The sequence below is a fragment of the Balaenoptera borealis genome, assembly GCF_965194805.1.
Source record: "Balaenoptera borealis genome assembly, chromosome: 13".
In the NCBI taxonomy this organism is placed as follows: Eukaryota; Metazoa; Chordata; class Mammalia; order Artiodactyla; family Balaenopteridae; genus Balaenoptera; species Balaenoptera borealis.
Genome location: NC_138870.1, coordinates 2,149,649 through 2,160,710, shown reverse-complemented (window position 1 = coordinate 2,160,710; position 11,062 = coordinate 2,149,649). Strand labels below are relative to the sequence as shown.

At 54.5% G+C, this 11,062-nt stretch overlaps 1 protein-coding gene across 1 annotated transcript in view; it reads right to left on the bottom strand.

Moving 5' to 3' along the window:
* The window catches only part of CACNA2D4 (calcium voltage-gated channel auxiliary subunit alpha2delta 4), an 87,558-nt gene that overhangs the window by 37,791 nt on the left and 38,705 nt on the right, over nucleotides 1-11,062 (bottom strand). Inside the window, 3 exon segments of the mRNA XM_082350488.1 lie at nucleotides 757-837; nucleotides 4,051-4,178; nucleotides 6,086-6,181. Coding sequence (XP_082206614.1) covers nucleotides 757-837; nucleotides 4,051-4,178; nucleotides 6,086-6,181 — 305 coding nt within the window.

Below are 11,062 nucleotides of genomic sequence, written 5' to 3'. Positions count from 1 at the left end.
ATGGCTGAGAGCTGTGAGGACATCACAGCTTCTCAGAACACAGTGGGGTCTGAGACACGGAGACCGAGGGCAGGATCCTCAGGGCTCTCAGACGAGTGGGCAGGGGTGCCAAGGCCCTTCTTAGGCTCCAAAAAGCTACAAAGCCGGGGCAGCTCGTGAGGCTCCCCAGGTACTCTCATGGCTTCTGTGGCCAATTGCAACAAAGGGTCATGATCCTGGGCCTTCAAGAGAGGCGATCTGAGCTTAAATTCTAGCTTCATTGACTATTAGCTGTGGGATTTTGGGCAAATAACATTTCTGGGCCTCAGTTTCCTCATCTGTAAAATGGAGCCAAACCAGGTCACCCCAGGGCTGGATGAGAACGTGCACGGGAACACTGGACTCACATACGGGCTCGGACTTTAGCGTCTGAGTCACAAGCCCACTCCTCCCCTCAGTGGGCAGTGGAGGCAGAAGCGACATGAAGAGGGTGGGAAGGAGGTCTGGGCAGTCTCTGTCCTGTGTGACCTTGAGCAGATCTCTCAACCTCTCTGGGCTTCAGTTTACTGCATGAATTCTGTTAGATCTAAGGCCTCACAGCTGTATAAACAAAATGGCTCAGGAAGACTCCGCCTCCCCTCAGCCCCACATTTCATCTGGGAAAACATACAGACCGTGGCCCCGCAAACCACGCGCAGGGCCGCCTCCATCACTTGTGCCTCGTTCTCGACTCGGGCTCACAACTGCCCGGCCTCACGGCCCAGGGGCAGCTCCTACCTGCAGCAATGGCTGTCTTGTTGTCCATGGTCACGGCTACAGCTGTGCTCACGGTCACCACCATCGGCTTGCCTGCATTTTCTGGGGGAAAAATTGTCCAGTCACTTTCTCCGCGCCTGAGGAGGAGCCGGGGTGGTGGGGTGGGCTGGGAAGCCCACTAAACAGCAGGCTAGGACGTTCCCTGAGCGAGCGAGGGGCTGCCCGGGAGGCTGCCTGCTGCCACCACCGCGGGTCTTTGCGGAGCGCCTCGTACTTGCCTCCGATGTGCCGGCTGCCGCCCACCGCTCCATGCAGCTCCGAAGCTGCCAGGTCAGTGTGTGGTGGCCCCTGGCCGCCTGGACAGCGCCGCACCATCGGGTCCCTGACGCTGCGGGCCTGCTCTGTCTCAGGGCCGCAAAGCTGTCTGCATGCAGCTGCCCCACTGGAGCTCGGGGACCCTGTGGGGCCCCACCCAGGAGACTCGCGTGGCATCAAGAGGCCCTTTCGAGCAGGGGACGGGCTGTGCTCCCAGACACAGTGCTGGCTGACCCTGTGTTGTTCTTCATCAGTTACATGAGTCAAGGTAACAATGACAGCCCCTTCGGGAAGCCAGACGCCAGGGCTGAGATGGGCACAGAAGGCTGGCTGGCATCTGACACGTCCGAGGTGCCCCGTGAATCCTGGTGGCCTGCATGCCACTGCCCGGCTGGACGCTGCACGTCCGGGACACAGCCAGGCTCCGGGACCTGCCTGGAGGTACCTCCCCACCTCTTAGGAGAGCCAGGCCGCCAGGCACAGAATTCAGGTGACAGCTTCAGCTCTGCATCAAGCACAGAGCTTTCTGGCTCTGAGGGGCGCGGACGAGTGCATGCCCGCGGCTTCTGGATTTTACAGCCCTGGAAAAGGCACTCTTGTCTACGGATCAAGTGCGTCACTAAAAACCCTGAGAAAGGGGCACAGTTCTACCACGTGCTCGCTTGTTAGAATGTCTTAACATCAAAGGTTGCTTGAAACCAACAGGTCGTGAGACTCTTACAGTGTCAGTCGTAGTGAAACTTAAATTCACCACCGGTTTCTCATATCTGCTGTTTTGCCAGGATTACCCATCCCACCTCGCTGGAACCAAGTATCTCACAGAAATCAGAAATTACTCTGCTTCTAGGAACTGACACAATGTAAGGTCGTCCTTGGCTCTGGGAATTGGCCATGACGAAGACACAAGAGACCACGACAGCCGCAGAAGCTGGCTTCCCCACCTTGCTTCTAGAAACGTCTGGAGGATCCTGATGGGGTGACCCCCCCCCGCACCGTTCCCGGCCGCAAGCTGCTTTCAGGACAGACCCGTTGTGTGTGCTCCGCGGGCTCGGAGGAAACGCCCAAGCGAAGGTGTGGGGCGCTAACGACGCGCTCTCTGGGGACATCAGGGAGCTCAGGGCCTGCGTCACGGGCACCCGGGTGAGTGAGCCGGCTACCAGGCGGTAGGGGGGCAGGCCCAGGGGCTGGCCCAGGAAGCAGGGGCACCAGGCCTGCGCCGCCGGGGCTGCGCCGAGACTCTGCTCTGTGCTGGCAGGTTTCTCAGCACCGACTGCAAAAGGCAGCTCCGCGTTGGGCAGAGCTCGCCCACCGGGCCCAGGCGGAGGGCTGCAGTCAGCCTGGGCAGGCGGGGCCCTCCCCTCACCCTGCAGCCGCCCCTCCACCTCCTCAGGGGAACCCCCCCATTAAAACTGTCGGTTTCTCCCTTTGGGGGAGGATGGGAGCGTGCAGGGTCCCCCCCGCCCGGCCGCCGGCCGCCCCTCCTCATCTCCTCTCTGCTCCCGCCCACCACCCTCCTGCCCCCGCCCCAGAGAGCCCCCGGCAGCCCGCAGGCCCATCCCGGCGACACTGTGGCAGGAGGGCGCCCGTCACCGTGGCGGAGGGCAGGGCCTCACCCCAGAACCCCCCGGGACCCCGTGGGCCCTCCTGTTCCGGGTGGCGCCGGAAGGGGAAGCTGCCTCTGGCGCCGGTTCCGGTGCGGGAAGGGGCCCCTCGCGGGCGCGCCCTGGGGTCGCAGCACCTTACACACAGTGAAGTGCGGAGAGACCCCCGGTGTCCCCCCGCTGAGGGGTCCGGGCGAGCCACAGCACTCTCTGAACCCCGGACTCTCCCTGTGTAAGAAGAGGGCGCGCACACCGGATGAGCGGCACGTGGAGAAGCGTTCTGTAAAGCAGGTCAGCGACACGCCGGGCGGAGGATGCGGAGGAAGGGCACCCGGAGGGCAGGTGCTGCCTGCAGCCGCGGGCGGGGCCCCGGGGCCTGGGCCTCCCCAGCCGGCAGCTCAGCTCGGGGAGGTTCCCGTCGGGCGGCTTGAGGGTGGTTTTGGTGGCGGCGGTGGCAGGAGGCTATTGGATGGGCGGCCTGGAGGGAGGACACGGCTTCATCCCAAGTCGGCTCCCGGCCGCCCTCTTCCCCACGTCTCCCCTCCTCACCGCCAACCTTGGCTCGCTCGGCCAGGACGACGAGGATACCTGCAGGCCCCCTCACCCCACGGTGCTGAGGTCAGGACCCCCAGACGTGACTCTGGGACCCTGGGCCGTGGTCACTTCAAGTGTGAATTGAGAGGGTGAGGCTTTGCAGCTCCAAGGTCCTTTGTGTCCTAAACGTTGTGCGGCTTTCTCGGCGCTCTGTTAAGGCCACTTACCGTTTCCTGTTCGGGTTATTTCTCAGCGTGGGGGCCGGGCTGGGAGTTGGGGGCTCCAGGGCTGTGGAGCCCCCCTGGCCCTGGGACTAGCAGGCCTGTGCTGGCTGGGTGCCTGGGGCCCCATCAGCCATCACCTCACGCCCTGCAGCCCCCAGCGGCCTGGCGGCCGGGAGGCGCCCCGCTATTACCGGGAGCTGCGGGGGAGCAGGCCAGGGCTCAGCCATCCTCCTGGGATATAGTCTGTTCCAGACAGCACGGCAGCCCCCCACGGAATAAAGTCTGTTCCTTTCGTGGTTTGAGCAACTCTCAGAAACCCTCAGATGTTTGGAAATACAAGACTCTCCAGAGACCAACTGTCTCAATGTCCTCCTATGCGGAATTTGGGCTAGAATCCAGCTCTTCCTGACTTTCGGGTCAAACCCCTTTCCTTTGTTACGGCTGAACTTTTAAACTGCATCGTTGATTGCCGGCCAGGGAACGAAATGATCCACCCAGGGCGCAGGTGGAGGCCAGCGGGGTGAGCGGACGCCGAGGTCTGGACGTTCGGTCCTGTATCTCGTTGCGGTTTCCCACCCCAAGCGCGGCGGAAGGAGGGCTGCCCTGGCCCCCCCCGCCCTGGAGCTTGGGGTGTGGGTTACCTGGTCCCTCTGCCGAGTAGAGGTTGAAGACCATGCTGCCCGGAGGCTGCTCGGCGGCCTGGCGGTACCACAGAGGGAAGCGGTCCAGGGAGAACGTGCTGGCCTCGTCCGCCGGCGTCAGGAACCTCCTGCAAGGAGAAGGCTCTGGCGCCTGCCCCAGATCCGGGAGCACGGTCTTCCCTATCTCCTCGTCCCTACGGGTCAACTCGGCTGGGCCAGGGGAGCGACTCCCCTCTGCCTCGGTGGGGTTGCAGAAGAAAAGATTCGCCCCTGAATGGGAGTTGCCCCAGAGGGTGCACCCCAGCAGTTCCTGCCTTTTCCAGAATCGAATGCTGCTGCGTCTGAGGGCACATCGTAGGAAGAGTGGAGGGCCTGTGTGATGAAAGAGCCTTTCCACCTCTCTGTACACTCCTTGCCTGCGGGCTTTATTTCTTCGGGGTACAGCCTAATTTCTCTTTGCCAAGCTGATTAGCGCGTCTGCAGGGGGGAACTGTATAGTCATAGAGGGTCATAAATTCCCCCAAATGGTTACTGCAACAGCTACTGCCACAGGCAGTAGAGTCTTCTTTTGCGGGGCAGCTCTACCTTGCTAATTATGGTTTTGCACTGCTGGCCTCAGCCCGCCGACAGAAGGGAGTGTTGGCCCAGAGCAGACTGGGAGGGAAGCAGGGAGAATCTGGTAGGGATTAAAAGAGTGACTGTGGATAACCTGCAGGTGGACGACTGAGGTTTGATTCTGCGCGTGCTTGGCTCAGGGCTCTCAGAAGCCCACCTGCCTGTCTGCATTGTCCCGGGCTGCACCGACGCCAGGGGCCAGGCAAGGGGAGCCCCCTGGAGGTGTGCAGCGCACGCGCGGCCGTTCGTGGGGCTGGTTCCTGACTCAGGAGGGTCCGTCTCTACCGACTTCCCTCCTCCGTTCTCGGAAGCCTTTTGGAGAGGGTGCAGGGGTATCCGAGACCCTCCCCTCACACTGCCCGGTGTGGTCCCCGGTCCAGCCTGGGCCACAGGAAGACGTGGATGTGCGTTTTTCCTACTGGGGGAGGAAGTTTAAGGGGATGAGGGTGGTGAGCTTGGGGAGGAAAGTTCCCAGGTGGCTCGAGGCCTTCGGGCGAGTCTGCAGTTCTCCCACGGGATCTGGTCCACCTGGGTCACCTGTCGTGTCTCTAACCGGCGGAGGAAGGACTGGCCAGGCAGGATGCTTCCTGGGTTTCCACCTCTCAGGGAGGGAGTGGGGAGGGGGAGGGCCACTTAATGCCTCTTCCTAGAAGCCTCTGCTTCCTGGAAATGGCGGGTCTGTCCTGGAGTCCGTGAGGAAGACCCCCCCGGATGGCGCCCTCTTGGGGCCCTGGGTGGGCGGGAGGCGAGGACACTGGGGTCAGGTCTGCGCAGGAGACCTCTTGGCTGTTCCCCCCAGGTGCCCGGCGGGCCCACCTACTTGAGTCTCGTGGTCTGCAGAGTGGCAGGTGGCTTCGCTCCCCTACCCACAGCATGCTCCCCCGGGCACCCCCTTTGCTGCAGTGCCGGGTGGGACACCCTGGTGGGCTGGTCCCGGGTGGCTTTGCTGGGAGCGGGGCTTCTCAGCCTCAGCACCGCTGGGGGGCGTCCGGTGCAGTGTGGGCTGTGCAGCGGCATCCCTGGCCTCTACCCACGGGATGCCAGTAGCAACCCCCGCCCTCCCCCAGCTGTGACGTCCAGAACTGTCTCCAGGGTGGGGGGCAGAATCACCCCCATCCGAGAATTTCGGGCTTGGGGGAGGGGAAAGTTGTCGACAAAGGACGGGCGCGGCCGGAAGATTCAGCCCATTGCTCAGAGATCTGTCCCGGCGGGAAGACCGCATCTGGTTCCCCTCTTGGGAGTGAATGGGGACGAGCCCAGGATGGGACCAAGCCTGGCTGGAAGGGGTGCTTCTCCGGCTGTCCCAGTCTGTAAACCCGAACCCTTCCTCCCCCCGTACTCTTGGAGTCCAGCACAGGTCTGCCCACAAACCACAGGGGCACCCCAGGGACCCCGCTCCCTGGCCTCCGGCAGGACTCACTTGTCAGAGACCTTCTCGGAGCCCACGAACAGGCTGCTTCTGAGGAGGCCGGCCCGGGTGCCCAGGAAGGCCATGTCCACCACATGCTCGGACTCACTGCGGGCAGACAGAGCAGAAGTCGTCACCGCGGGCCCGGGGAGGAGGGATGGGGGCACCGGGAGGACCTGCAGGCCTCTCCCAGCGCCGGGCCCTCCGACTGGGGTGGGTGGGGGCAGGTGGGTTGGTCTCTCGGGGGGATGCCGCACGCTGGCTGTCCGCTGTGAGCATCCCTGGGCTGCACCTGCCCTCGTTCGTGGGTCCCCTGGGCCTCTGCCCCTCTGCGTGCACGCAGCTTTGCGGGGACTTAGCTCTGGAAGACAGAAGGAACCCAGGAAGGGAGATTTTGTCCCGGGACCTAAGGAAAGTAACTCCTTGTGACCAGCACACACTTAGTACCTTGCCATGTAAAGCCCTTTTCAAATGTTTGCCTTATTCCTGAGATGCGGAAGGAGCAGACTGTCCACATCCACCGAGAGGCGTCTGGGCAGACCTCACGCCTTTGCCAACAAGCCTTGGGAGAGCCCGCGGGCTGGAGGGTGCTGATCCTTCTCACGTCCCCGAGCGGCCCCGTGAGGACCATGACCCACCCGAGACAGTCACCTTTTTTGAAATTTCAACCTTACTGAGGTATAACGGACATAAAACTTTAAGATAGTTGAAGCGTACATTATGGTGATTTGATATAGGTACACATTGTGAGAGGATTCCCTCCATTGCGGGTACACGTGTGTGCACACAGCGCGTGCATGTGAACATTTAAGTTCTACTCCCTTAGCTAATCTCAGTTACACAATCTAGTGTTCCAACTAGAATCACCACCCTCAGGCCTTACTCATTTTACAGCTGGAAGTCCATGCCCTTCACCACCCTCTCCCCATGTATCCCACCACCAGCCCCAGAAACCATTTTTCTACTTCATGTTTCTATGAGTTACACTTTTTTTTTTAGATCCCACATATAAATGATACCACACAGTATTCATCTTTTTCTGTCTGACTTATTTCACTTAACATAATGCCCTCTAGGTTCATCCATGTTGTTGCAAATGGCAGGATTTTCTTCTCTTTAAAGGCTGAGTAATATTCCATTGAATATACACACCACACCTTCTTTATCCGTTCATCCATCAGTGGACACTTGGGTTGTTCCATGCCTTGGCTACTGTGAATAAGGCTGCAGTGAACAGGAGAGTGCAGATACCTCTTCAATAGTCTGCTTTTGTTTTCTTTGGATAAACACCCAGAAGTGGGATTGCTGGGTCCTGTGATAGTTCTATTTTTAATTTTTTGAGGAACCTCCATACTGTTTTCCATAATGTCACAATCAGTTTACGTTCCCACCAACAGTGCACAAGTGTTCCCCTTTCTCCACATCCTCGCCAACACTTGTCATTGCTTGTCTTTTTGATAATAGTCATTCCAACAGGTATAAGGTGACATCTCACTGTGGTTTTTTTTTTTAATTTATTTTTGGCTGTGTTGGGTCTTCATTGCTGCGCACGGGGTTTCTCTAGTTGTGGCGAGCAGGGGCTACTCTTTGTTGCGGTGCACGGGCTTCTCCTTGCCGTGGCTTCTTTTGTTGTGGAGCATGGGCTTTAGGCACGCGGGCTCAGTAGTTGTGGCTCACGGGCTCTAGAGCACAGGTTCAGTAGTTGTGGTACACAGACTTAGTTGCTCCGTGGCATGTGGGATCTTCCCGGACCAGGGCTCGAACCCATGTCCCCTGCATTGGCAGGCAGATTCTTAACCACTGCGCCACCAGGGAAGTTCCTCACTGTGGTTTAGACTTGCATTTCCTTGATGATTAGTGATGTTTAGCACCTTTTCATGTCCCTATTGGCCATTTGTAGATCTTCTTTGGAAAAATGTCTATTCAGTTCCTCTGCCCTTAAAAAAAAATCAGATTGTTTTGTTGCTAATGAGTTGTGTGAGTTCTTTTATATATAGTGGATATTAACCCCCTGTCAGATATATGATTTGCAAACACATCCTTTTGCATGTGGCTGTCCAGTTTCCCCAACACCATTTATTGCATAAACTATCCTTTCCCCATTGTATACTCTTGATTCCTTTGCTGTAATTAATTGACCATATCTGCCTGGGTTTATTTCTGACTATTCTGTTCCATTGATCTATGTTTTTGTTTTTCCAATAACATACTGTTTTGATTACTGTAGCTTTGCAATATAATTTGAAATCAAGGCACATGACACCTACAGCTTTGTTCTTTTTCTCAAGATTGTTTTGGCTATTCAGGGTCTTTTGTGGTTCCATACAAATTTTAGGATTGGTTTTTCTATTTCTGTGAAAAAATGCCATTGGAATTTTGATAGAGGTTGCATTGAATCTGTAGATGGCTTTGGGTAGTATGACTATCTTAACAATATTAATTATTTCAATCCATGGACATTCAATTTCTTTTATCAATGTCTTATAGTTTCCAGTGTATAAATCTTTCAACTCGGTTAAATTTATCCCTTATTATTTTATTATTTTGATGCGATTGTAAATGGGATTGTTTTCTTAATTTCTCTTTCTGATAATGTTATTAGTGTACAGAAACACAACTGATTTTTGTATATTGAAATTGAAATTGTATCTTGCAATTTTACTGAATTTGTTTATTAGTTCTAACAGTTTTTTTGTGTGGAGTCCTTAGGGTTTTCTATTTATAGTATCATGTCATCTGCAAATAGAGTTCGTTTTGCTTCTTCCTTTCTAATTTGGATGTCTTTTATTTCTTTCTCTTGCCTGACTGCTATGGCTAGGACTTCCACTATTAGGTTGAATAGAAGTGGTGAAAGTGGGCATCCTTGTCTTCTTCCTGATCTTAGAGAAAAAACTTTCAACTTTTCACCATTTCACCAGTAGCTGTGGGCTTATTATATATGGCTTTTATTTCATCACTTCTAACTTTTTTCATATTCTTGCCCCAGCCCAATTCATTGCAGGCTATTACCCGATTTCTCTCAGTGTCTAGATCGGTGTTTTTTAGTGAGTGTATAAGGTAGGCAATATCCAAAGTGTTGCCAAGGGGAAGTATTTCTTCCTCGAGGCTCAGATGTTGTGGCTGCTGGGGTCGCCTAACGACTCTGTGTTGGAGGCTGCACGGTGCACTGTCAACTGACAGTACCTGGAACTGGATTGGAACGCCTGGTCCACAGTCTGGAAAATCACTGAGGAAAGGGTGTGGGGTGTGGACGGGGCTGCCCCCCTCTGGTGGTGTAGAGACCAGAGTCTCTGGGGGTGGGACCTATGCCCCTGTGCATCTCTGACAAGCTTCCCTATGCAATTCTCTGTTCAAAAGTAGAGAGACTAGCTAATGAGAACCCTGCACCCACAACTCGGCTTCAACAATTACCATCCTTGCCAATCCTCTGTCATCTACAGCACCCCCAGACCCTCCACTAGATTATTTTGTAAATTTTATTTATTTATTTATTTTTATTTTTGGCTGCGTTGGGTCTTTGTTGCTGCGCGCGGGCTTTCTTTAGTTGCGGCAAGTGGGGTCTACTCTTCATTGCGGTGCGCAGGCTTCTCATTGCGGTGGCTTCTCCTGTTGCGGAGCACGGGCTCTAGGAACATGGGCTTCAGTAGTTGTGGCACGTGGGCTCAGTAGTTGTGGCTTGCGGTCTCAGTAGTTGTGGCTTGCAGGCTCTAGAGCACAGGCTCAGTAGTTGTGGTGCACGGGCTTAGCTGCTCCACGGCATGTGGGATCTTCCCGGACCAGGGCTCGAACCTGTGTCCCCTACATTGGCAGGCGGATTCTTAACCACTGTGCCACCAGGGAAGTCCCCTTGGTTTCTTCTTTATTCTATTTATACTTGACTAAAGAAAAACTTCTCCTCAATATCTGTTTATCCTGAGGCATAATTTGTAAGAAGAGGCAGGATAAAGAATTGTGTCTCTGTTTCTTCACCAGTTTGTACAAGTATGAACTGGTTTCCTAACATCTTCCAAAGATGACCAAGAAGATTGTTCCTTCAGTATTACTTTGCACACAGGATTTTAGCACGTTTAATGTGCGCTCACCCACTGCAGTTGTTACCAGTGGTCCTGCTCTGACTGCCCCTCGTCTGGCCGGTGAGAGCCCCTTCAGTGTGGCTCTGACGTCCTGTTGGCAAAACCTCCTTAGTCTTTGGTGACTTGCTCCTGGGGTGACAAGGTGCCCCAGCTCATTCTGTCCACCCCCTGCCCCTGACCTGGAATCAGACACTTCTCCAAGGATCACTGACTCATTCTAGTGAGAACTTCTTAAAGTGGACATTGGAAGTCCACAAGCTGGGTCTGGGGTGCTCACTGAGGTTGGTCCTTTCAGTGGACGAGGATCCCCTCTTTGTTTCTTTCAGGGAAAATACATGAGTTATTGATATTTCCAACTCATATTTAGGGTCCCATCTAAACTTCTTTGATTTAAAAAATTTGCACCTCTTTTCTCGTTTGTTGAAAATCTTGTTCCTAATGACATTAACAATACTATGTGATCTGTCTATCCATGTAGTTTGAGAATAACAGTGCCAATAAATATAGTTTCTAGAAATGTGGTTATTGAACACAGTTTTTAAGATTTTATTTGTTTAGTGTTTACAGTTCTGTGTTTCCAAGTCCCTTGAAAGAAGTCCCCGATGTGTGGTTATTGCACGAGCTTGATACACAGCCAGGTTTATTTGTTTCATTTGCTTTCAGATTTTTAGAGCTTATTTCTTAAAATTTAGTTTTATAATGATATAAAGCATTTACATGGTTCCAAAGTCAAATATGCAAAATAAGCCATATTCAGAAGTCTGTTTCTGTCTCCATCCCTCTGTTCCTTCACTCTTCCTACAAGTAACCTTTTTTGTTTGCTTGGTTATTTTTCCATTTAAATATGTAGATATATATGTATATACATATATATGTTTATATACGGTGTAAGTAACAATGAAGATATATTTGCATT